This window comes from Camelina sativa, chromosome 15, assembly GCF_030686135.1.
Source record: "Camelina sativa cultivar CO46 ecotype springtype chromosome 15, ASM3068613v1".
Taxonomy (NCBI): domain Eukaryota; kingdom Viridiplantae; phylum Streptophyta; class Magnoliopsida; order Brassicales; family Brassicaceae; genus Camelina; species Camelina sativa.
In genome coordinates this window covers 28,399,342-28,425,456 of record NC_141894.1, presented here as the reverse complement: position 1 = coordinate 28,425,456, position 26,115 = coordinate 28,399,342, and the positions used below count along the sequence as shown (strand labels likewise).

At 34.8% G+C, this 26,115-nt stretch overlaps 3 protein-coding genes across 3 annotated transcripts; all 3 read left to right on the top strand.

The window, feature by feature from the left end:
- The first annotated feature begins 8,245 nt into the window (after positions 1–8,245).
- On the top strand, positions 8,246–13,022 carry LOC104747566 (MLO-like protein 8). Its single transcript, XM_010469218.3, has 15 exons — positions 8,246–9,065; positions 9,276–9,333; positions 9,508–9,737; positions 9,824–9,940; positions 10,025–10,085; positions 10,868–10,956; positions 11,093–11,167; positions 11,255–11,343; positions 11,435–11,484; positions 11,562–11,602; positions 11,686–11,859; positions 11,947–11,982; positions 12,073–12,140; positions 12,246–12,306; positions 12,379–13,022. The coding sequence occupies exons 1-15, from the start codon at positions 8,847–8,849 to the stop codon at positions 12,805–12,807; spliced, it is 1,797 nt and encodes a 598-aa protein (XP_010467520.1). The 5' UTR covers positions 8,246–8,846; the 3' UTR covers positions 12,808–13,022.
- Positions 13,023–14,184: 1,162 nt separating this feature from the next.
- LOC104747565 (aluminum-activated malate transporter 6) lies at positions 14,185–17,450 on the top strand. The gene is made up of 6 exons (XM_019236918.2): positions 14,185–14,644; positions 15,520–15,657; positions 15,746–16,015; positions 16,171–16,307; positions 16,384–16,530; positions 16,650–17,450. Exons 1-6 carry the CDS (start codon positions 14,386–14,388, stop codon positions 17,328–17,330), a joined length of 1,632 nt encoding a protein of 543 aa, XP_019092463.2. The 5' UTR covers positions 14,185–14,385; the 3' UTR covers positions 17,331–17,450.
- Positions 17,451–21,585: 4,135 nt separating this feature from the next.
- Positions 21,586–22,702, top strand: LOC104747564 (putative E3 ubiquitin-protein ligase ATL44). The gene has a single exon (XM_010469215.3). The coding sequence runs from the start codon at positions 21,969–21,971 to the stop codon at positions 22,539–22,541; it is 573 nt and encodes a 190-aa protein (XP_010467517.1). The 5' UTR covers positions 21,586–21,968; the 3' UTR covers positions 22,542–22,702.
- The last annotated feature ends 3,413 nt before the right edge of the window (positions 22,703–26,115 follow it).

Here is a 26,115-nt window from a genome sequence, read left to right as displayed (position 1 = left end):
CGGTTCTGTACGGACTACCGGGCTCTCAATTCAGTCACCATTAAGGACCGTTTTCCAATCCCTACTGTTGATGACATGCTCGATGAGCTCCATGGGGCTACTTTCTTCACTAAGCTGGACTTGACTACGGGATACCACCAAGTGCGAATACTTCCTGGAGATGTGCATAAGACCGCATTTCGAACCCACAACGGCCACTATGAGTACCTAGTCATGCCGTTTGGGCTCTACAATGCACCATCGACTTTTCAAGCGCTTATGAACGATATCTTCAGGCATATCCTCCGCCAGTTCGTGCTAGTGTTTTTCGACAATATCCTTGTTTACAGTGCGACATGGGAAGAACATGTGCATCACGTGGAGCAGATTTTTGCTATCTTACGCAAGCATCGGCTAGCCGTGAAGCTCAAGAAATGCGAGTTTGGGCAACGGGAACTGGAATACCTAGGACACATAATCTCCAACGAAGGTGTGAAGGTGGACCAAACCAAGATCCAAGCGATGCTTGACTGGCCAACACCAACAAATGTCACCGAGTTACGAGGATTCCTTGGCCTTATTGGGTATTACCGCAAGTTCGTATAGAACTATGGGATAATCGCCAGACCACTGACTAACTTGCTTCACAAGGGAGGGTTCGAATGGGGAGAAGAGGTAGAGGTGGCTTTTGCGGCTCTCAAGACGGCACTCACCACTACTCCGACACTGGCTCTGCCAGATTTTTCTAGTCCGTTTGTGATACAAACCGATGCGTCCAGAGATGTTATTGGTGCCGTTTTGTCACAGAACGAGAAGCCAATCGCTTTCATGAGCAGGTCGCTGGGAGTAGCAAAACGATCGTGGTCCACCTACGCAAGGGAGATGCTGGCCATTGTAGTGGCAATAAGAACATGGCGACCGTACCTGCTTGTGAGGAGGTTCCTCATACAAACCGACCAGAGCAGCCTACGATATCTCTTTGAGCAGCGCATCCTAACTCCTGAACAACAAAAGTGGATGGGCAAACTAGTGGGTTATGACTATGAGATTACGTACAAACTAGGCAAAACCAATGTGGTTGCTGATGCTTTATCACGTGTTCCAGGGAGTCCGGTTTTAAATGCTATCTCGGTGCAACATACGTCATTATGGGACGACATACGAGCATTGGCAAAGGAGGATGCCTATATGCAGCGTGTGGGACGACTAGCTCGCTCCAAACCAGGGTGTCCTTATGCATGGAGGAACGACCTATTATGCTACAAGAACCGGGTGATCATTCCCCCTAGCTCACCTTTGGTGACCCAACTTCTACATGAGCATCACGACACGCCAATGGGAAGACATTCGGGCGTACTCCGTACGTACCGCCGACTGGCAAGACATTTTTACTGGCCTGCCATGCATCGGATTGTGAAGGAATATGTGGCAGCTTGCGACATTTATCAACGGGCGAAGTCGTCGTCGCTGGCACCAGCCGGCTTGTTTCAGCCACTACCTATCCCGAACCAAGTCTGGGAGGATGTCTCTATGGACTTTGTTGATGGATTGCCACGGTCCGACGGTCATACCTCAATCATGGTGGTGGTGGATCGACTAACTAAGTCCGCCCACTTGGTTCCATTGGCACATCCGTATACTGCCAAGGTGGTGGCGGCAAAGTTCGTGGCTGCAATTGTGAAGCTCCACGGCATTCCGCGTTCCATTGTAAGTGACCGTGATCCCATTTTTGTCAGTTTCTTTTGGAAGGAGTTTTGGAAGTTCTGGTACCAAGCTTCGTATGTCCACGGCTTATCATCCCCAGTCTGACGGTCAGTCGGAGGTGGTCAACCGGTGCATTGAACAATTCCTCAGATGCTTTGTTCAGAACCGACCCAAGCAGTGGAGCGCTTTGTTGCCGTGGGCAGAGTTTTGGTATAACACCACTTTCCACTCCTCAACGGGCACCACTCCTTTCCAAGCACTCTATGGACGCGCACCACCTGCCATTCCTTTGTACGAAGCGGGTTCTTCGATGCTTGCGGAAGTGGATGAGCAGTTGACCTCCCGTGACCAACTTCTCGATGAACTAAAGCAACACCTCCAACGGGCTAACAACCGCACCAAACAACTGGCGGATGCAAAACGCAGGGATGTGGAGCTCGAGTGTGGAGGTTGGGTGTATCTGAGGCTACAGCCATATCGCCAACGGTCGGTTCTTCGTCGAACTTTGCAGAAGCTTGCCCATAAGTTTTTTGGGCCCTTTCAGGTCATTGAGAAGGTGTTGGGCTGTTGCATATCGTTTGGCGTTACCCGCTAGTTCCCGCATACACCCTGTCTTTCATGTCTCATTACTAAAGCCTCACATTGGCCGAGAGACACCGGTGCAGGGGGAGCTGCCGCCGCTGAGGGAGAATGGGTACCTTATCTTGCAGCCGGATTCTGTGCTCCAGCAGCGTAAGGTTCGCTCGGGTAAGAAGGACGTGGTGGAGTTGTTAATCAAGTGGAGGGGATTGTCTGCAGATGATGCTACGTGGGAGGAGGAGAGGCAAATTGCAGAGAGCTTTCTCGACTTTGCTCCAAACCTTGAGGACAAGGTTGCTGTTTGAGGGGAGGGTATAGATGGGCCGAGGGAATGTGAGAGAGGTTCGACCACAGCAGTCCGGCCCGTTCGTCAGAGGAAACCAAATCCTCGTTATCTAGATTGATCTCGCGAACAGTCTAGGATCTTCATTTATTTCTGTTGCTGAATAATAGGAGAATATACTTCTTCTATGTTTTTCCATTTCGTCATTTGCTTCCATGTATCAAGGGATGGATTGTCCCGAATCTTTGCTTCAGTACTCTTTATAAATCAATGAAAAACCCAAAAAAAAAAAGTAGTCTAAACTACCAAACATATATCTTGTGTTGTGTTCGTGTAACGCCAATTGGGACCTTACCAGTTTCTGTCTGGTCATTTATCTATTCTTCTTTCAACGTTCGCTTGTTTTCTTTACACAATAATCAAATTCCCACGCTATATAAATATTTCTCATATATCAGTAGGCATGCAGGTAGAAATGAGGAACTATTATTGATTGAATGATGAGGACGTAATTATCATCATGCAATGCTTTATTTTATTTTTATATGGTTAGGTGAAGAAAGGCAAGACATCCACAAATCCACCCGGCATAGACAAACCAAAAGTGTACTGGAATCAGTAATTTTGTCTAGCTGCAAAAATAATCATATATGCGTACGTAACTGCTTTTATATTTATATATTAAGAATAAAATCATTCTGTAATATATGGTTCAAACGGAGTAGGAAACCGCTACTGTCATAAAGAGGCTTTACGTTTTGTTTAAGATAAAGAAAAGCCAAAATATGCTAAAGATTTGTATGTTGTGGACAGAATGTGAAATCAAATTAGAAAGTGATTATAAAATAAACTATACTAAAGCATAGAAAGCAAAACAAAAGTAAGGTTTTAAAAAGAAAACACCACTAGTCTCTCTACGGCCTTTATGCAGTAAGCCAGTAATGCTGCACGTAGCCAAATAGTTTTTATTTTGAGTAGCAAGAAAATACAGTTATTGGGCATGCTCAAAAGTGAGACAATTTCAAGCCGGACCTGCAGCATGGGACGAAATTGCATTTGCATGCCTAGAATAAGAGTTTGAGGATTTAAGAGCTAAGTTCCTGAAATCTAAATGCATGAGAAATTATATCTTGTTTTCGAAAACTCTAGAAGAAATGATAAACATATTCACTTCTCCAAAAACAGTAACGACTAGCAAAGCGCTAGCTAGTCTCATATGTCTAGAAGAACTTTTAAAAAACGTGTTCTCGATTTTCCCAAGCATCCAGTACTAATTGACGAAGTGTCCACATATCTTGATGATTTGTCTTCTATGGTAGCCGTAAATTATTTACAACAAATACAACGTTTAATAGCCGTTAACTATTCTCAATAATTACTATGTACAATAATTTAGAATAAATTTCTATTTATTTAGACACCGGAGATCAGAATGAATATAATTCGTTTTTGGAATATAAATATTTTACCACCAGAGGAAACAATATTAATAATTCAAACTATTAACACTTTATTTCCCTAAAAAGAATTACTACAAAATTAACATAAACTAAAGTGACTAATCACTAGAAAAATAAAATCATAACTAGGTATCAACCCACACTATGTTCGGGATAAATCAATTTAAATAAAATATTATGAGTAAAATTATTATTTGAGATTCAAGATTCGTTTGTAAGTGGCATATTTCTTATTGTTATTTACATAAATATGCCACTAAAATATTATGAGTAAAATATAAAACAAAATATGTAAGTAAAATTTTTTCCGTTTATTCAAATATGCGTTTATTTTCTAGTAAAATATGCTTTATCTAGTAAAATATGTTTTGATGTCTTTTTGTGTTTCTAAAAATCAAATTCACATATTTTATATTTCACATTATTATCTATATCACTATACCATTAAATAGATAAAGCAATATTTTTAAACTAATTGATTTAATTTAAACTAATCTTAAGTTTAAAAATGCAATGAGAAAAATGATAAATAAATGAATATTTTTTTTTCTTGTTTGTGACATGTAATTTATTTTTGATAATTAAATAGGTTATGAAAATGATAATTAAATACATTTTAAGATTTAATAGTTGACTAAATCTTTCATTTTAAAAAACTAATAGAAAAAAGTTTTAGCTCATAATATTTCAGTGGCATATTTATGTAAATAAAAATAAGAAATAAATGCATTTGTCAAAAAAGTATAGGAGCTATGTAAGCGCGACACCTCAGATTTTTTTTTGTAAGAGTGCTTCTCTATTAATATATAGAAGATTTTTTTCTTGTTTGTGAAATGTAATTTATTTTTGATAATTAAATAGGTTATAAAAATGATAATTAAATATATTTTCAGATTTAATAGTTGACTAAATCTTTTATTTTAAAAAACTAATAGAAAAATTTTTTAGCTCATAATATTTCATTAGTATATTTATGTAAATAACAATAAAAAATAAATGCATTTATCAAAAAAAGTATAGGAGCTCTGTAAGCGCGACACCTCAGTTCTTTTTCTTGTGAGAGTACTTTTCTATTAATATATAGGAGATTTTTTTCTTGTTTGTGAAATGTAATTTATTTTTAATAATTAAATAGGCTATGAAAATGATAATTAAATACATTTTCAGATTTAATAGGTGACTAAATCTTTCATTTTAAAAAACTAAGGGGGGTGTATTGAAAGTAGAATTTTGGAGGATTTTAGAAGATTTGTGATTTATTTTAAAATCACCTGTTATTCAACTAGTGATTTTTAAATCACTTCTAGAATCAACTGTTATTGAATATGAGATTTGTAAAAAGTCATTATAAATCACTCACAATCTCTGTTATTCAATTAACAATTTGTAAAAATCATATACAATCCACTGTTATTCAAAATATAACTTTTTTTTTAAGAAAACCATAATAGAGATTTTGGGAGACTTTGTATACACTTTTGTAATAGAATTCTTGTTAAAAAAATCACACCGAAAGTAGTGTGATTTAGAAGGATTGTTTAAAAAACAATTCACATAAAAACAAATGCCTTCACCGCAGAACAAACCCGAAACAATGGTGGATGAGTATACAGCTTTCTCCAAATGAACAATATGAGACTTCCCACACACATGTCGATTGTTAAGTAACCTCCCATGTAGAATGGTATAGCCATGTAAAAGTGTTCTTCGAAACCAATTGCAATTTTCTTTCAAAATACATCCTCCATCTCTGCAACTTGTCTTCTCCTACTCTCTCTCTCTCTCCCTTTCTCTCTCTCTCTTTACTCGCAAATACATACCTCAAGATGTTGTCTCGGTCCATCAAGTTGATCATTGAAGCAACTCAAGATGTATTCTTAGCCACCTACGCAGCAGAGCTTTCGTCAACGGCGACGGTCAATACCTTTGAGTGCTCAAGTGGGAACTAGTGACAAACAATATGGATCCTGTGTTCAAGGATGTCTGATAAGTCGCTGGGTGGGGTACTTAAGTGTTTCCTTTTTGTTTGAGCTAGCTCATACTCAAAACTCTCAGGTTTCATTTTATTTTCAAAGATGTACTTAGCTTTTGTAGAAGTTGTTGTAGGCTCATTATCTCCGACAAAGAATGTCCACATCTGGGTTTGTGCATCGCTCTTCTACAACGCATGGGTTTCTTATTTCAGAGTTTCTGCAATTAAGTGAATCCTTTTGATTAAATTCAACAACAAAGGTGTTCAGTTCAATATTGCCAAAGAAGAAAGCAATACACACACCAAAAACGTAGGCTAAGTAAGAACACACCAAATCATAAGAACGAGAAGGTAAGAAATAGAGTAAGAAAAAATAGCCAACCACCATTGTATTTATTCAAGTCTCCTACAACCGAAAGCTTTTAAAGCCATTATCTATTTCCAACTATCTATTTAGAAAAAACTACATTCACATAATCCGACCATCTTCTCCATCACACTTAAGCACGCTCTCCTCTGATCATACGTGCAAGTTGAATGTCTTTTGCCACGCTTGGCATGAAAGGGGCAAAGGTTAGTGTCCTCAAAGAGACCAACAAGGTTTGCTTCCGCAGCCTCCTGAAGTGCAATCACAGCATGGCTCTGGAAACACCAACAAATGTGAGGTGCAACTTTCTTTGTCTTTGCCAACTAATGTGATTTTGCGTATGATCTCTCTTTTTTTTAACCATATAAATATCCTAAAATCACCTAAAATTCAATAACCAAATCTCACCAAATATCAAATCTCAAATCTCACCAAACACCCTAAAATCCTAAATTCAAAAACCAAAATCTCCTAAAATTACACTCAAATCACCTAAAATTATACTCAAATCTCTCAAAATCCTAAAATATTAAAATCTCAACAAATCTCCTAAAATGTCAAGTTCAATACACCCCCCTAATAGAAAAAAATTTTAGCTCATAATATTTCAGTGGCATATTTATGTAAATAACAATAATAAATAAATGCATTTATCAAAAAAATTATAGGAGTTATGTAAGCGCGACACCTCAGACTTTTTTGTAAGAGTGCTTCTCTATTAATATATATGAGATTTTTTTTCCTTTTTCTGTGAAATGCAATTTATTTTAAATAATTAAATAGATTATAAAAATGATAATTAAATACATTTTCAGATTTAATAGTTGACTAAATCTTTCATTTTAAATAACTAATAGAAAATAAACTTAGCTCATAATATTTCAGTGGTATATTTATGTAAATACAATAATAAATAAATGCATTTATCAAAAAAAAAGTATAGGAGCTCTGTAAGCGCGACAGCTCAGTTTTTTTTTTTATGAGAGTGCTTTTCTATTAATATATAGGAGATTTTTTTCTTGTTTGTGAAATGTAATTTATTTTTAATAATTAAATAGGTTATTAAAATGATAATTAAATACATTTTCAGATTTAATAGGTGACTAAATCTTTCATTTTAAAAAACTAATAGAAAAAAAATTTAGCTCATAATATTTCAGTGGCATATTTATAAAAATAACAATAAGAAATAAATGCATTTATCAAAAAAAGTATAGGAGCTCTGTAAGCGCGACACCTCAGTTTTTTTTTTGTGAGAGTGCTTCTCTATTAATATATAGGAGATTTTTTTCTTGTTTGTAAAATGTAATTTACTTTTAATAATTAAATAGGTTATAAAAATGATAACTAAATATATTTTCAGATTTAATAGTTGACTAAATCTTTCATTTTTATAAATTAATAGAAAAAAATATTAGCTCATAATATTTCAGTGGTATATTTATGTAAATAACAATAAGAAATAAATGTATGATTGGACATGACTATCGAGACTGGCTTTTTACACAGATTGCTCAGATTTGGTGAAGATGGTGTCTTCTCCTAAGGACTGGCTGGCGTTCAAGATTTACCTCGACGATATCAAGATGGACAGAGAGGAGTTTTATTCTTTCTCTTTATCTTTAGTTTCAAGAAATGCTAATGTAGATGCGGATTCTTTGGCACGCCAAGCGCGTACAACTCCGCATCATGTTTTATTTGTAAATGATTTTTCTTCCTATTGGCTCTTATGAGCTAATCTTTTGTTGTCAAGTAAAAAATGTATTAATCAAAAAAAATATAGGAGCTCTGTAAGCGCCACATTTCAGTTTTTTTTTTTTCTTTGTGAGAGTGTTTCCCTATTAATATATAGGAAATTCTTTCAAAATATTAATTACTGGAAGTATTGAGAATCCAATGTTACCTTATTTAGTTTAAATATTGATTCGAACGCAAAAAACTTCTCCTTTTATTTTTCTTACAATTGCCAAAAAATTGATCTTTGCTTGCTTAAGTCAAAGACAAGAAGAGCAATCACAGTTTCTCAATCAAAGCCACCTTTCACTGCTTTCAAACTTACCTATTTTATTTTAAAAAAAAGAAACCATCTCACGCGCTTTATTCATTCCTCTTCTCTTCCCTTCTCTCTCTGTCTGAAAAAACCATTAATGACATAAAAACAAATCTTATCAATTTTTTTTTCTTACTCTGACAAAGTAATAGAGAAAAAAAAAAAAGATTGAATCATCATCACCGTCGTCAATCTAAAAACTTGCTCGATCTAGTGGGAATCTATAATTTTCACTTTTGCATCTTTCATTGATTTGGGTTTTCTCGAAATAGGTAGCTTGAGTCTTTTTCTTTCTTTGCAACCGCGTGAACCTACTAGCGAGCGAGCGTTTCCGCAAATGTGACAGCTCATCACTCTCACAACTTCTAACACTAGTTATATTAAGTTAACGAAGCAGGTACGACCAAATACTTTGTCTGAAAAACAAGAAAAACAAAAAAAAACGCGGAGTTATGAGAGTTATCGACGGTTCTTTGCTTCGGCGGCTGATTTGTCTTCTTAGCCTCTGGTGTCTTATCGATGGAGGAGTCACGGTGGTTGTGGCGGAGGATGAGAGGAAAGTGAAAGATAGACAGCTTAACCAGACTCCTACTTGGGCTGTTGCTGCTGTTTGTACTTTCTTCATCGTTGTTTCTGTTCTTCTTGAAAAAGTACTTCACAAAGTTGGAAAGGTTGGTTTTTTCTTTTTTTTTTTTTCTTTTGGGGGGTTTATGCTAAATCTTTGTACTTTTTGTTAGATTTGAGCCTTGAGGGTTTAGTGGAGATGGGTTCTCTTTGATTTGTGAAAAGGAACTGTCTTTGTCTGAGATTTTGGGTTTATGTTTGTGTTTGAAAATTGGCAAATTTGTCTTGAAGTGAACTTTGTTTTGATTTTGATTTAGGTTCTATGGGATCGGCACAAGACAGCTCTTCTCGATGCCTTGGAGAAGATCAAATCAGGTCTAAAATCGCAGTGTTTATTTTTACTACTTTTTGTCAAGTTATGTTCTGTTTGGAATTTGCAAGTCTGAGTCTTACCCCAAGGAAGAATTTTTCGATTTTTTTTAGATACATTCTTGGTTGTTTCTATCTAAATTCATTCCAAAATAAACTTGTTGATATGAATTGTTGCAGAGTTGATGGTACTTGGATTTATCTCATTGCTTCTGACATTTGGACAAAGCTACATTTTGGCGATTTGTATCCCTTCACATGTTGCTCATACGATGCTCCCGTGTCCTGGTCCTAAACACTTGAAAAAAGAGGAAGATGACGATAATGGTGAAAGTCACAGGAGACTCTTGTGGTTTGCACACAGAGTCCTATCAGGAGGTGAAGCATCTCCCAAAAAATGCAAGAAGGAGGTGAGAGTGTGTTAAATATCTCATTACATATTTGCCTTGTTGATTTGAAGATTGTTAATGGATGTCAATGTTAAATGATGGTGTAGGGTCATGAAGAGCTTATCTCTGCTGAGGCACTTCATCAATTGCACATCCTTATATTCTTCTTAGCCATTTTCCATGTTATGTACAGCTTTTTAACTATGATGCTTGGAAGGTTGAAGGTACTTAAGAGAAAACCGTGCAACATCTCAGTTTCGTCTACAGAAAGTTTTTGGGTTGTATTAAAGATTTGTTGGTCTTTTCAGATTCGCGGATGGAAGCATTGGGAGAAAGAGACATCATCCCATAATTACGAGTTTTCAACAGGTACACACTTATGCACTTTCTCTGACCTTGAGGCTAGGGCTGGGCAAAATAACCGATAACCAAATAACCGACCGAAACCGAACCGAAAAAAACCAAACCGAACCGAACCGAAATTTTTCAAATACCCGAATGGTTAGTAAAAATCTATATCCAAACTAACCGAAACCGAACCGAACCGAACCGACAATTAAATGGTTAACCGAAATATCCGAAAACCTAGAAGATATCAAATATTATATACTTAATATTATGCAAAACTATAAAATAAACTTAAAATATAAATTATTTCTAGATTTAAAACAATTAAATATTTTAAATAATCAATATATGTAAATGTTATTATTTTGAATTTACAAAGTTAAATACTATTTTGTAAAATTGAATCCATATTTTTCCCTTTTTTGTATTTTTGTTATTGTATATTTGGTTAATTTTGGTTATATTCGGTTAGTTTTGGTTATATTTGGTTTATTTGGTTAATGTTAATATAATTTATGTTAGTTATGGTTATTTATTTAAATAACCAAACCGAAACCGAACCGAAAGAAACCGAACCGAACCGAACCGAAATTTCAAAAATATCCAAATGGTTACTATATTACTATATCCAAAATAACCGAAACCGAATACAACCGAACCGAAACCGAATGGTTAACCGAATGCCCAGGCCTACTTGAGGCTACTCTATCTCAATTCTAGTCTTATAGTTTCTTGTCTTCATCCTTGCGGTGTCCTGAGCTCTGGTTGGTTACTTTTTGATTTGTTGTTCTTGCTTTATATAGATACTTCCAGATTCAGGCTAACTCATGAAACATCTTTTGTAAGAGCACACACAAGTTTCTGGACTCGGATTCCAATCTTTTTCTATATTGTAAGAACCATCATCCTCTTGCTTCTATTCTATTCTTAGTCAGCTCAGAGATAATGTAGCACACATACCAAATTGACTATTCGGTACTATTCTTGATATGATTCTCACTTTCGGCCGCCAATACAATGCGTTTCAGGGATGCTTTTTCAGACAGTTTTTCAGATCCGTTGGGAAAACTGACTACTTGACATTGAGAAATGGATTCATCTCTGTGAGTTTTTCGACGTACGGTTTCTATTTTCGATTTAGTATGTAGTATTATTGATCTTGCTGAGTCGCTCTGTTGTGGTTTATGAAGGTTCATCTAGCTCCGGGTAGTCAATTCAACTTCCAAAAATACATTAAAAGATCGTTGGAGGATGATTTCAAGGTGGTCGTTGGAGTCAGGTAAACTTATAACACTTTCTACGATCATTGGCTTTCATTCCTATAACTTATAAGTTACAAGTTTATAACTAAAGATTGTGTCTTATTGCAGCCCTGTCTTGTGGGGATCTTTTGTGTTATTCCTCCTTCTAAATATTGAAGGTGAGTATCTAAAGTCACTAACTGTACAAAAATATCGTTCCATGGACGTGTTCTAATCTTCTTGCTTGGTATTTCAGGCTTCAAGATGATGTTCATTGGAACTGCAGTGCCGGTTATCGTAAGATATCATTCACTTAATTCGTTGAGATCTTCCAAATTATTAAGGACTCACAGTTTTGGTTTTTTTTTTTTTTTTTCAAGATAATTTTAGCTGTAGGGACAAAGCTTCAAGCGATTATGACAAGGATGGCTCTTGGAATCACCGATAGACATGCGGTAGTTCAAGGAATGCCGCTTGTACAAGGCAACGATGAGTATTTCTGGTTCGGTCGTCCCCATTTGATTCTCCATCTCATACATTTCGCCTTGTTTCAGGTACTCAAAAGAAACAGAGAAATCCCTCAACGCAAAACACAGATCCTTTTCATTACTTTCTTGAATCGTTTCTTTTACATTTTGCAGAACGCGTTTCAGATCACGTATTTCTTCTGGATATGGGTAACAGCTTCGTTTTTTTCGTTGCTTTTCTTATGCATTTTCTTTCTTGACAAGAGTACATAATTCTCTGTTCCCTCGATGTAAATGCAGTATGAATTTGGAGATAATTCATGCTACCATCCTAATTTCAAGATTGCACTTCTAAAAGTAGGGATCGCGTAAGTATCTAATCTCAAAGACGTGTGAAAAGAAGATATTGAACTTGTATGCACATCATGATCATACCACTACTAATCTTGTTTCCTTTTTTCTTTCTCTTGCAGTGTAGCAGTATTGTGTCTTTGCAGCTACATCACACTTCCTCTTTACGCACTCGTAACTCAGGTAACTTTCCATTGTTCATATATGCTACTTAAACTGGACATGTCTGTAAACTAAGAGATCTCGGTGATTTAGATGGGTTCGCGGATGAAAAAATCAGTATTTGATGAACAAACATCAAAGGCACTCAAGAAATGGAGAATGGCAGTGAAGAAGAAGAAAGGTGTGAAAGCCACCACTAAGAGACTTGGTGGAGAGGGAAGCACGAGCCCTACATCATCAACGGTTAGGTCTACTTCATCTGTACGATCATTGCAACGTTTCAAGACCACACCACATTCGATGAGATACGTAGGACTTGACCCTGAAACATCAGATCTAGACACAGACAACGAAGCTTTGACTCCTCCCAGGTCTCCTCAAAGCTTCGAGCTTGTTGTGAAGGTTGAACCAGATTCTAAAGAGATCAAGACTGGTGAGACTAGTCGTGACACTGAAACTGATTCTAAAGAGTTCTCTTTTGTCAAGCCTGCACCGAGTAAAGAACTATCGCAAGACCGGTGAGAGACTAGCCGTGATGGTAAATCTGATTCTAAAAAGTTCTTTTAAAGTTAAGCCTTCCCCGAGTAAAGAACCATCGCAGTAAAAGAATCAGAATCTGTCACCCCGGAGCATTGTTTTTGGTTTATTAATCTAATACCTTTGTAAATCAAATGCCGTGGTGAAAAAGTAATGTATTGATGACAATAGTAATTAAATTAGGATTTGCCCTTCTTCCATTGCCAATTATAACAGTCCAGATTCTGCCAATTAGAGATTCGGCGTAAGAAAATGAGGGACAAATATGAAGAACCAATTTAGTAAAATTCATTAAAGCCTACTCAAATTTTGTCAAAGCTAATTCGAAACAAAAACCATACAACACAAAGAAGAAAGTCTTGGTTTATTTATCTAATGATTTGTCAATCTTCGTTATGATGTTCTCTTACAAAATAACCAAATTGAACTATAACGTTGGTTTGGTTTTCAGTTTTCTAATTAATTGATTAAACCAAAGTCGAGTTGAGATGAGTGGTAACACTTGAGCCACAATTTAGTTATATGAGTGGTAACACATGATTGAGGACGGTTTGTTTTTGTTTTGTAACCCATAAATGATATATCTCACAAGGTGCCTCTTCATCGTCCTACTGGTCTAATTAACATCACTGCATTGGCTCGAGTTTTTCACATCTCATTAAGAGTGAGTTTCCAAGGCTTTGATGTATTCGTTTCTCTCAATAGTGTCTATAAACTTTCAACCTTTTTTTTGTTGATTAGCGGTCTAAATGGTTTTGATATATTGAAAAATTGCTTAGACACAATTTTTTTTATTTAAATCAAAATGTGGAAGCAACCAAAGCATGAATGAATAGAGAAATAAGACGAAAGATTAAACAAGACAGCAACTACTTTTTATACCGATCACTATCAAACAAGCTAGGCTTGCAGAGAAGTATTTCACTAATCAAGCAAAAACGAGCACATCAATTTATTCCCTTGTCTATCAAACCTAAACCTAATTTAAGAAAAGAGAAAAATAAATTCCGCGAAAATTCAAATGATTATATATTTTTTATTACACAAAAAAAAAAAACTAGTAGAAAACATCTCAAGTGTAGAGAAGGGCGGGTAGCTAGGCTTTGACCTTGGAAGGAAGAATGGTGAGCGAGGGAGCGGTAGATGTAATAAATTGCGACGCTTTCCCAATATCAAAGTCACAAGTCACGTTACTCACGAGACACAAAACCATAAAAACTTTTTTTTTTCTTTTTTTTTTTCTATAAAAGATCCAAACTTTTGTTTTTGACATTTTCCTAAAATTATCTCTATGTTTAGGTATAAGATACGCGCGTAATTAATAACCGCTTCATAATAGGGTCCATTCACAGGTCCACATATGGAAGAAAAACAAGGTATAATTTAAAAACTTATAAAGTTATTTTGTTAGTGATGATGTGTTGAAGTATTTGCATTAATGGAATAAATGGGAAAGATAAGCATTTGCAACGTACATACAAAGTAATGACAAAAATCTCTTTCTATCTAATATATAGACTAAACATAACAAGGTTCATCTTAGGAATAATATAGGGAAACAAAATGGGTCCAGTTCATCAGCAAAGCAGAGAGAGGCTTCTCTCGCAGCAGAATAATGAATCCAACTGGTGTTTCCGCGGGTTCGCCAAGTTGTACGAGATGGGACACTCTGATCCTCGGAAGCTCTTCTTCGCCGTCAAGATGGGAATGGCGCTCTCTCTCTGCTCTGTCGTCATATTCCTCAAAGAGCCGCTGCATAATGCTAGTAAATACTCTGTATGGGGCATCCTTACTGTCGTCGTGGTTTTCGAGTACTCCGTAGGTATTTGAATTTCATTCTTGAATATTTGATTAGATTTGGGAAAGCTTGCTTTTGTTGTTTGTATATATTCTTCTAGGTTTTGAGTTTTTTTGCACATGTTCGCCGGTCGTTGGAAGATTAAGCCGTTGGTTCATTCTAATGCTTAACGGGAACTTTACTGATTCTTTCTTTTTTTTTTGGATTCAATCCATCCCACGGTTAATTAATTATCTTGACTTTTTGTTTCCTTATTTCAACATAGTTTTATACTCCTTCCGTTTCAAAATATAGGATGTTTTAGTTGAAACACGCATATTAAGAAATAATTACTTTTAAAAAGTTTAACCAATCATAAACAAGTCTGCATAATAGAAAATATAAATTTAATCTAAAAGTTGCATATAAAGTTGGAAACATCCTATATTTTGAAACAAAAATATTTCTCTAAACATCTTATATTATGTAACAGAGGGAGTATTTTCTAGTTACATAGAATTAAATTTATAAATTTTGACTTTATTTTTTTTAATCTTGATTGAAACTTGAAAGTATTAATATATTCAATAGTTGACTTTTTGAATTAAATATTTTTGGATATATATATATTTTTTTTCATAATTAAGCATCCTTCATTTTTTTCATATGATTGTTATATGTAAAAGTCTCATATATAAATATCAATGTTTATAATATATATATGTATATAAATTAATGAATGTTTAATGTTGTTTGAGTATCATTATGAGTTTGAAATATTTTAATTTTATTATTTAGAATCATGCTATTTCATATGTTATAATAGACCAGCTTACTAAGCATTGATTATGGAGTTTAGGCTATAACCGATGAGTTGTTATCCGTTTAACGCCTAATATAATTCAAATGTTTATTTGTAGGAGCAACTTTGGTCAAAGGATTTAACAGAGGGATAGGCACATTATCAGCTGGAGGACTTGCGCTTGGCATCGCGAAGCTCTCTGTTTTATCAGGAGATTTCGAGGAAGCCATCATCATAATCTGCATTTTCCTTGCAGGTTTTGCCGCATCTCCCTTGTACTCCTCCTACATGAGGGTTTTGAAGATTGATTTAGTAACATTCTCTTTTTGACCTTGATCAATCAGGTTTCATTGCTAGTTATACGAAACTCCACCCGGCCATGAAGCCATATGAATATGCATTCAGGGTGTTCTTGTTGACATATTGTATTGTTCTTGTTTCGGGGAACAATACAGGAGATTTCTTCAGCACTGCCTACTACAGGTTTTTGTTTATTGTTGTCGGTGCGACCACTTCTTTGGTTGTGAATATATTCATATTTCCAATATGGGCCGGAGAAGATCTCCATAAACTGGTGGCCAATAATTTCAAGCATGTGGCTAATTCCCTAGAAGGTAAATAAACATAAATTTAATGGTCCTTCAAAACAAAGATGAAAGTTTTCAGATGATTTGGTTGGTCATTTTATATCATTTATGTTAGTGTCTCCTTGTAAAGTTTTTGGTTTTGAACTGATAGTTCAGGTTTTGTTTTATTTTAAAATATTTAGGATGTGTTAATGGCTACTTGCAATGTGTGGAATACGAGAGAGTATCCTCGAAGATTTTAACGTACCAAACATCTGATGATCCATTATATAGTGGCTACAGGTCCGCTATTCAATCTACAAGTCAAGAAGAATCACTGGTATGTATGTTTGAAGTTGAGACAACTAATAAACATTTGGATGTTTTAAGCATTAAGAATTTGCTTCTCTATGCAGCTCGAATTTGCCATATGGGAGCCTCCACATGGACCTTACAAAACTTTTAACCATCCATGGAAAAACTATGTCAAACTAAGTGGTGCATTAAGGCATTGTGCTTTCACCATCATGGCAATACATGGTTGCATACTTTCAGAGATACAGGTTCCTTAATCCTTATTATATTACTATTTCATGAAACCCATGTAAGATGTTTAATAGCTTACAAGTTGCTACAAACTCGATGATATATGAGAACATCGTATACCTCTTTGATTTGGCAGGCAGCTCCAGAGAAACGACAAGCTTTTCGTCATGAGCTTCAAAGAGTTGGCAATGAGGGAGCAAAAGTTATGCGTTTGATTGGAGAAAAAGTAGAGAAAATGGAGAAGCTAAGCCCCAAAGAGATTCTAAATGACGTTCAACGTGCAGCAGAGGAGCTACAGATGAAGATAGACAGTAAATCCTACCTTCTTGTCAACTCAGAAAGCTGGGCGGCTACTAAAGAGCAAGCTGAAGCAGGAGAAGAAGAAGAAGAAGAAGAAGCTCACGAGACCAAAGTGATTAAATCCTTAAGTCAGATTTGGGACACTAACAGCATCAGCAGCAACAATCAGAATCCAGCCAGTGGTAATGATGGATCTCCGACATGGATGTCAACAGAGAGTATGATGCTAAGGAACCGAGAGACATGGCCAAGCGTTTCCTTCATTGGTGGTTCTGTGGTGAATGATATAGTCGTATATAAAGTATACGAAAGCGCGAGTTCTTTGTCTTTGGCTACGTTTGCTTCCCTTCTCATAGAGTTTGTTGCAAGGCTAGAGAACCTTGTAAGCGCCTTTGAGGAGCTAAGTACAAAAGCATATTTCGAAGACCCCGTTCCTTTTAACGTAGTTGATCAAGAGGGATTATGGACCAGACTCGTGAGACTCAGGAGACTTAGGAGATACTTTAGCAGAAGCTAAGACTAAATCCTGAGAGGATCATGTAAAAAATGTTGTCTTCTCATAATTTCATTTGCTGTTTTCATCTTCCATTTGATCATCTGACTGGTAATTAATGGTTATCTTCAGCTCTTTTTCATAGATAAGTGCATAGTAGCATTACCATTCTAATACAAATTACAAAACAAAAAAGTTGTAGACTCAGCTTAGGGTTTATTTGTGTAATGCTTTTATAAATCGATGCCGTGGTGAAGAAGTTAATTATCGAATACCTTGTATTAAGTACATTAATTATAGGGTTTTGTGTTTGCCATTTCAATTGTTTTGTTCCAGATACTTCATTAGAGAAGTGGCTTAATTAGAACATGTTGCACAAATAGTAAGACCTAACTTCGTTTAAAACTCAAAATCCCTCTCATGCCACATTGTTTTATAGCAACGGTTTTCCACCAAACCGGCTAAACCAAAATCGAGTTGAAAAGGAGCTGTGTAACCAAAGGACAAAGCTTTATAAGTTTGACAAAAATCACATGTTTAGTTGATGGGCCAAATGATTGAGTAGTCGCTAGAATTAAAATTAGAGTTCAAGTGCGGGCAGGCCTTTTATATTTTGTTTTCTTTCACTGATTAGGAATTGTTGAAATTCTCAGGGAGGAGTTGTACAATTGAAGGTGGAACATGAAAATAAGATATATTGAAACAGAATAACTCTTTATCGAATATATAGAAACTTCAAACTCCAGTGGTATGATAGGAAAAGACTACAAAAGCTTTTGTTTGCTTTATCATCTGTATATGTTTTTGGACTGGCCATTATAATGATGCTAAATAATAGAGAGAGTTGATGGATAAGCTATGCGCAGAGGGGAGCACATGGGATATAAAATATCATTTCATATCTAAAAGATGATAAAAGGGTTCCTTACAAAATCCCTGTGATCGGTACTTCACAGATAACTTAAAAACTAAAAGGCATATTCACTTTAAACAGAACAACAAAAAAAGATAAAGTCGAAGAGACAGACAAGCACATGTGCACCCCATTTTTCATAAGTAGGTTTTCTATAACTTTTGGAGTTATAGTGATCATCAGACAAATACTGCAGTTGGCTTTTTGTTGAGATATAAATTATAACTGTATCAGATTAGACTTCAAAATCCATCCCAAAATAGGCGTTTAACTGATGAAGTTCTGAATTCGAAACAACACCTAAATGGAAAGTCCCACTTTTACGATTTTTAAAAATTAATTTTAAGGTGAAAACTACCCCCAAAAAAAAAAAAGAACGATATGATATATATAGTGTTTCTCGTGATTAAATCTGATAAAATTATAGGTTAATTGTAAAGTATAAGAAAAGGGAACAACATTACCTAAACTCTACTAATCCAAGACCAAAGCTGAAACCAATAACTTTGGTTAAAGTTTTAAACAGTTTTTTCTTTCTTTCTAGGGTTAATTAGGAGAATACCACAATTTTGAAAGTTATTTAAGAGAATACCACAACAACATTTTTTCATTGGAAAATACCATAGGGCCCACGTTTTTTTTGGAGTGAAAAGACTTAATCACCCTTTTCTGTTTTAGTGTTAGATAGAAAGAGTGAAATATTTGGTGTGATTTTTTAAAATAGCATGTAATATTTATATTTTACATGTTATATTGAACTAAATAACGTTTAATTGTAAACCCAAACCGACAAATAATCTCGTTTTAATTGTAAAATCTAAATCATAACCATCTAATTTCGTTTTAATTGTAAAATCTAAACCCTAACCATCTCATTTGTGAACCCAAACCGACATATAATTTCGTTTTAATTGTAAAATCTAAACCCTAACCATCTTATTTGTGAACCAAAACCGACATATAATTTTGTTTTAATTGTAAAATCTAAACCCTAACCATCTTATTTGTGAACCCAAACCGACATATAATTTCGTTTTAATTGTAAAATCTAAACCCTAACCATCTTATTTGTGAACCCAAACCGACATATAATTTCGTTCTAATTGTAAAATCTAAACTCTAACCATCTTATTTGTGGATCCAAACCGACATATAATTTCGTTCTAATTGTAAAATATAAACCCTAACCATTTCATTTGTGGACCCAAACCGACATATAATTTCGTTCTAATTGTAAAATCTAAACACTAATCATCTCATTTAGGAACCCAAACCGACATATAATTTCGTTCTAATTGTAAAATTTAAATCCTAATCATTTCATTTGTGAACCCAAATCGATATATAATTTCGTTCACAAAACAAAATTTACATGATATTTAAACAAATAACATGTAATATATGTAATGGGTATAAAAGTAATTGTATATGAGGATAGAGAATGCACTGTGGGTCCTATGGTAGTTTCTTAAATACTTTTGAAAATTGTGGTATCTAGTGCATATTCCCTTCTTTCTATATCCATAATTGATTTTCTTTTTCTTTTATATTTGTCTTTTGCTTTGTATTTTAGTAAGATTCACATGTCTTGCATTCATGTAAAGAGACGTTAAAAAATAAAATAAAAAGCAAGTTAGCTAAAGAGATGCCATTTTCGGATGTCTTTATACTTCAAGTTCTACTGTTTCTATATCGAAAGCTAGAGTCACAAACTTAAGTTGGTTAAAGTTGTATTACTTTTGTGCTATTGGGTGTTATGAGTTACACTAAATGCTAAAAGAAGAGAAAAACATTATCAGTTTAAGACATTATCACTTTGATTAGAAAGGAACATGCGTCGATATGGAGAGCTTCCCAACTCTGCTGACCAACTAGTCAAATTTTTTTGATAAACAAAAGGTTTAATTGAGACTGGTTTGATATCTGGTTTAGAATTTAGACACGGTTTAATTGGAGATTGATTCAGCTATAGAAGAGTCCAAGTGGTTTGAGGTTTGCTAGACGTGAAAAAAACAAAGTTGTAAATTACATGGATATTGGATACAATAGACTCTCTATCTATTGTGGTCATTGGTCAAGGTGTGAACTTCAAATATAAAATGACGAACCTCAAATGTATATAGACGTGTACCTGCGGGTTATTTATTTATTAATTCATAGTATAAAAATTTCACCAACACATTACGTGTCAAATTGTATCCTGTTTCGATTTATATATGCGTATATCCCTACCAAATTTATTGACACGATGATCCACTTTTAAAGATTCTGTTTTCGATAATAATTGATTTAAATCCAGATCTCACCTAGGCTTATACAAAACTTGCAAGATCCAAAATCTATTAGTAGAAGACAATTTACACACACACACAAAAATTACTATGTTAGAAACAAAATGCGAATTTCGAGCTTCAAAAATTGTCTCGTGTACCAAAAACAAATGGTCGGTTAATTGGTTGGCAAAAACATTACTAAAAAGTTTGTGATGCTAAAATTCTTATTACAAAAATAAAAGTACAATGCAATAAGTAAATAAATAACCAAATACCAACCAATAGTGGCCGGTGTTATTTACAATTGCCATGTTCTATTCCACATATTGATCTCTCATTTGTCTTTGTCCTCCTTTTTTATTAATTAGGGTTTTGACAGAAACAAAAACATATTATGAAAAATATATTTAAATGTAAGATAATTTAAAAATAAAATAAAAAAGGTCTAATCGAAGGTAGGTTTAGCCGTTTAGGTGAGAAAGGAGCTTCCTTATACCTTTTGATATAGTGTTCGTCAAAACTGAACCTATAAAGCCAACCCACCTACCCATCTTTTATTGTTATATATTATTCATTCCGTTTCAAAATATAAGATGTTTTAGAGAAGTTTCTTGTTTCATAATATAGTATATTTTCAAGTTTCTATACAACTTTTAGATTAGTTTAATATTTTACATTATGCAGTATTGTTTCTGATTGGTTGAACTTGTTAAAAGTAAAAACTTCTTAATACGCGTATTTTAGTTAAAATATTCTATATTTTGAAACAGAAGAAGTACTATTTACTTCAAATTCTCCTTCAGATTTCAATAAATATAATTATTAGTCACCTTCACCTCTCTCTCTATCCGATTTTTAATACCATAACCATATAAAAACAATTATTTTTATACATATAATGAAAATAAACAAGTCTTGATGATCTATCAACATCAATTGACTTAGTCGTAAGAGAAATGAACATGCACACACACACACACACACACACAATTTTGAAGTGTAGGAAGAAAAAGAAAAAAAGGGTTTGTGATCTAAGAAGTTGGAGATAGATAGATGCATCTCCTTTAAGAGCAAAATGTTTGTTTCTAAACTGAATTTGTTTCCACACGAAACTACAATACTCTCATTAATTAGGAGACACAAATTGCATGTAAACAAACACTAATTCAGCCATTAAATTCGAAGGAAAAAAAAACAAGTAAACAATTAGTACTTTACTAATTTTGTTTTTCTTCATCCAAACCATGCATGTATTATATTATCATATAGTTTTTGATTTAAATATTAATAATATCTTATTTTTATATACATATATATTATTATTATATATGTATGTATGTATGTATGTATCCTTTATGTGTGTCTCTATTATAACGTGGATCAAGATTCTTTCTTATCTTCATCACTCCACACATTTTCTTGTCTTCAAACTCACACAAAGAAAAAGGAAAAAAAAAACTCCAAAGCTCAAAAAAGATGACTCGACCGTCAAGATTACTCGAGACGGCGCCGCCGCCACCACAACCGTCTCAGGAGATGATCGCAGCGGAATCCGACATGGTGGTGATTTTGTCAGCTCTTCTTTGCGCTCTTATATGCGTAGCTGGCCTCGCCGCCGTCTTGCGTTGCGCTTGGCTCCGGAGGTTCACCGGCGGTGGAGGAAATTCTTCGCCGTCTCCGAACAAAGGCTTGAAAAAGAAAGCTCTTCAGTCACTACCAAGATCCACTTTCACCGCCGCGGAATCTAACTCCGGCGGCGGTGACGACGGAGACACGACGGAATGTGCTATTTGTCTCACTGAGTTTGCCGACGGCGAAGAGATAAGAGTGCTTCCTCTTTGTGGTCATTCTTTCCACGTGGCTTGTATAGACAAATGGCTAGTTTCTAGGTCTTCGTGTCCTTCTTGTCGCCGGATTCTTACGCCGTTGAGATGTGACCGGTGTGGCCACGCTTCCACCGCGGGGGTGAAAGATCAAGCTCATCGTCATCAACATCAACATCATCATCAACACTCTTCTTCTACTACCATCCCTACGTTTCTTCCTTAACACTAATTTTTGTTTTTTTTTTTTTTGTTATAATGGTAATAACTAGTTGCATAATTAAGTATGTGTAAAGTGAGTTAAGATTAGGATTAGAGATCTCTTTTTCTTGTTGTTGTTAATCCACTGTACTTAATCAAATCTCAGATGGAGTTCAAGTTTCAACATGTTGGTTTGTTTGTTTTTTCTTTCCTTCCAAAAATCTAATTTACAAGAAGATCGAAATAGATTAGATTATTGATTAGACAGCTAAGAGCAAGTTTATTGGGAGGTTCATATAAGGGGAGTTCTTAAATTTTTTATAAATTAATTGTGTACTGTTTAGAATATAAGAACTCATGATCTCTTAGATAAAATTTTCTCTTTTATTGGTAGGTTCTTATTTTGGGTATCTTATTTTTGAAAATATTGTTTTTTAAATTTTAAAATTTTAAATAGAATAGAAGTAGTATAAATGTGTAAACATTTAAGATTTTATAAAATTAAAAAATATTGTATTTTAATTAATTTTCAAACATACAAAACTAGAATTATATTTTCTGTTTCTGAAAAACTTTAAAAACAGAGGTTCTTCATCTGTTTTGTTAAAGATTTGTAAATGAGAAATATAGGCAACTAACATGGAGCACATATATTACACAAAATGGTGAGAAAACATTACAGCAACATTGACAATGTTTATAGAAAACCACGAATTGACAATGGTTTAGCAATATTTGGGATTTCTTGACTATTGTTGTAAAGAAAGAAATAAGTAAATTTTGGTGGAGAGATGTATGGGCGGCCATTTATGTTTTTTTGACTACTCTCATTTTTTGTTTTCTCTAACTTATACAAATGAGAATATGCAAACTTGATAACAGAATAAGCAAAGAGTTTAAAAGAGTATGTGGCCTGAGGATGATAAATCAATCAGATAGCATCGACACACATGAAAGACAGAATCAAAACGATGAAAAGAATAAAGAAGACGTTACATTATTGTAGTAATAAAAAGAGCTACCTTTGAAATGCTAAGTGGTGATGATGATTAAAGAAGACGTTTAAATTTTGCCCGAGACAATATGCTGTTCATGTTTAGCCAATAAGATCACAAAAAACAGATCATCAAGATCAAAACTTTTTGTAAGTCCAGTAAAATAAAACAACGAGATCATAACATTAACACACACCCATATCAGAACAGAACCATCAACAACAACACCAAAGAGAGAACATCATTTGCTAATAATATAAGGCGATCACAAGACCGATAACAAATCTGGTTGAAGTAACAAACACACCTTAACAGCAGTTTCAGCAAGACCGATAAGGTGCTGACGTTTGGAGTCAAAAACGTCTTGAGAATCTCAGCATTGGTCTAATGGAATACAAAACTAAACAACAACATATAGATTTCAAAAGGGTACAACAAAACCGGAACTCGTTTGCTACCAGCTTTAATAAGGTTAAAACACAAGAAAATATACACAAGTAAGCACCATCTCATCTCATTTCAAGAGACCTTTAATAAGGCTAGCTCGCTCATAAGAAAGAAATATAAAGAAAACTTACATCATCGGATTCTTCCTTTTCTTCCTTCTTCTCTTCTTTCTTGGACTCAGCTGCAGGGGCACCACCGCCTCCTCCTCCAGCGGATGGAGCAGAAGCCATAGCAACACCACGACCACCAGACGGCACTGAAGCAAGCTTCTCCCTTCCACCAGCAATTAGCTCAGTTAAGTCTTTTCCTTTCACTTCCTTCAACAAAAGCTCAATCTGAGAGTCCTTTGTAATCAGCACCAACTGCAAAAAATCAAACACAACAACAAAACCACATTCAATCAATCAATTAAAACCACCCCCCAATTATAATCATCCCTAACTAAATCCCTCTCTCATCCTTTAAAAGCATACATGAACTAACTAAACCACTCAAAGCAGCACCATCTAGCTTTGTCAAAGTGGCTCTCTCAATGCAAACAAAATAAAACCTCTCCTAAACGAAGGTCAAGTTCAAGACTTTCTTTAAACATCATGGCATAGATGCACATCAATTGAAACGATATGTGACTTCCAAAGCTGCAGAACAATAAGTGAAAGCAAATATTAGATCAAAATTCATATCTAACATCTAGCAAAGCTGCAGAACAACACAACACCTATACACAACACAACACATAAAGTTCAAACTGGTACAACACATAAAGTTCACATCAACACAACACAACACAACACCTATACACAACACAACACACAATTTTTTTCATTTCAATAAGTAAGTAATTGCACATCCATCTCTAAACTGGTAAAAAAGTTTAAATTCTTTTTAAAACTCATGATCATAACCAAACTAAAGTTAAAACCGAGAAAATCCTGGAGGATATCGAGAAATTTACCTTCCGTATCTGCTAAAAAGATGTTCAAGATCCCTGGTACGAGTTCTAGATGATAAGCGGCCAACATAGAGACAAGTGTTTCCATAGCGGTCATCATAGCGAGGCATTGTCAAGCTGCAAAATTTTCCACCATAATTATATCAGACGCATATACATATTAACACAAATCATATTATGCCGAGAGGAAATAATGTAAATCCCTAATCAGATTACGCCTAAGAAACCTATTGAAGAAATCTAAAGAGGAAAGGAAGCACAAAACCAATTCAAATCCCAAAGTAAAGATCGAATCAAAATACATCGGAACCCAATTTTTTCATACCTGGAGACGGAGACGAAGAAGAAAAGTGTGAATCGAAGTAACCCTTACAATTTCGAAACAAAGGAAGTGAACCTTCTCCTTCGATTCCAAACACATTCAAATTCCATCTTTTCTCGTTTCGGGATTGTGATCGCCAGAGAAAGAGAGAGAGACGAAAGTAAATAAAAATCAAGCTTCCCAAAAAAAAAAAATTCTCTTGTGTATTTGTTTTCTGGCCAACAAAAAAACGACACGTAGCGCCTCTTAGAGCAAAGATGAGTATATTATATAGCAACCTCCCTTAGCATTTTTCTTTTGTTCTGAATTATTTTTTTCCTCCAAAACAATATGAACCCCTCTAAAAGACTGCCGATAAACATGGTCTAATATAGTCGGCCATGTGACCTTACCTGAGGCAAAACCTATGCACTCCTCGTTCCCTCCGAAATTACTACTAATCCTTTTTAGGGGAAAATAAGTGATTGTTTTCTACTTTCTTACTTTCTTACTTTTGAATAAAATTGTTGGGTTTTGCAATCAATTGCATAAGAACAAAGGTGTGTTTCTTTAGTGCTGACATCCTGATAATTTTAACAATTACTATTGAGGATATCATTATTGTACTCCATCTCTTCCATTTTATACACTTTTTTTTTTCTTGAATAGAAATACATATTTTTTCATAAAAAAAATTAAACCAATAAAAAATATACTACATAAGTCAAATAGTCACAAAACCGGGTAACTTAATACTGTATAAAATAATGCATAAAACTTGAGAAAATCAAATACGTAAAATAAACCAAATAAAATGGATCCTCTCCTCCCTCTTTGGTAAGAGTGTTGAGTAAGAAGTTAAAATTCTAATAATTTTTTTTGAATAATTAAAATAGTGAACTGT

Excerpts from the sequence above, each read along its gene's own strand:
- LOC104747566 (XM_010469218.3), top strand. The coding sequence starts at position 8,847 with ATGAGAGTTATCGACGGTTCTTTGCTTCGGCGGCTGATTTGTCTTCTT. Across the intron at positions 11,860-11,946 it reads TACATTTCGCCTTGTTTCAG|AACGCGTTTCAGATCACGTA; the intron begins GTACTCAAAAGA and ends TACATTTTGCAG. Across the intron at positions 12,141-12,245 it reads CTTCTAAAAGTAGGGATCGC|TGTAGCAGTATTGTGTCTTT; the intron begins GTAAGTATCTAA and ends TTTCTCTTGCAG.
- LOC104747565 (XM_019236918.2), top strand. The coding sequence starts at position 14,386 with ATGGGTCCAGTTCATCAGCAAAGCAGAGAGAGGCTTCTCTCGCAGCAG. Across the intron at positions 14,645-15,519 it reads GGTTTTCGAGTACTCCGTAG|GAGCAACTTTGGTCAAAGGA; the intron begins GTATTTGAATTT and ends GTTTATTTGTAG. Across the intron at positions 15,658-15,745 it reads AATCTGCATTTTCCTTGCAG|GTTTCATTGCTAGTTATACG; the intron begins GTTTTGCCGCAT and ends TTGATCAATCAG.
- LOC104747564 (XM_010469215.3), top strand. The coding sequence starts at position 21,969 with ATGACTCGACCGTCAAGATTACTCGAGACGGCGCCGCCGCCACCACAA.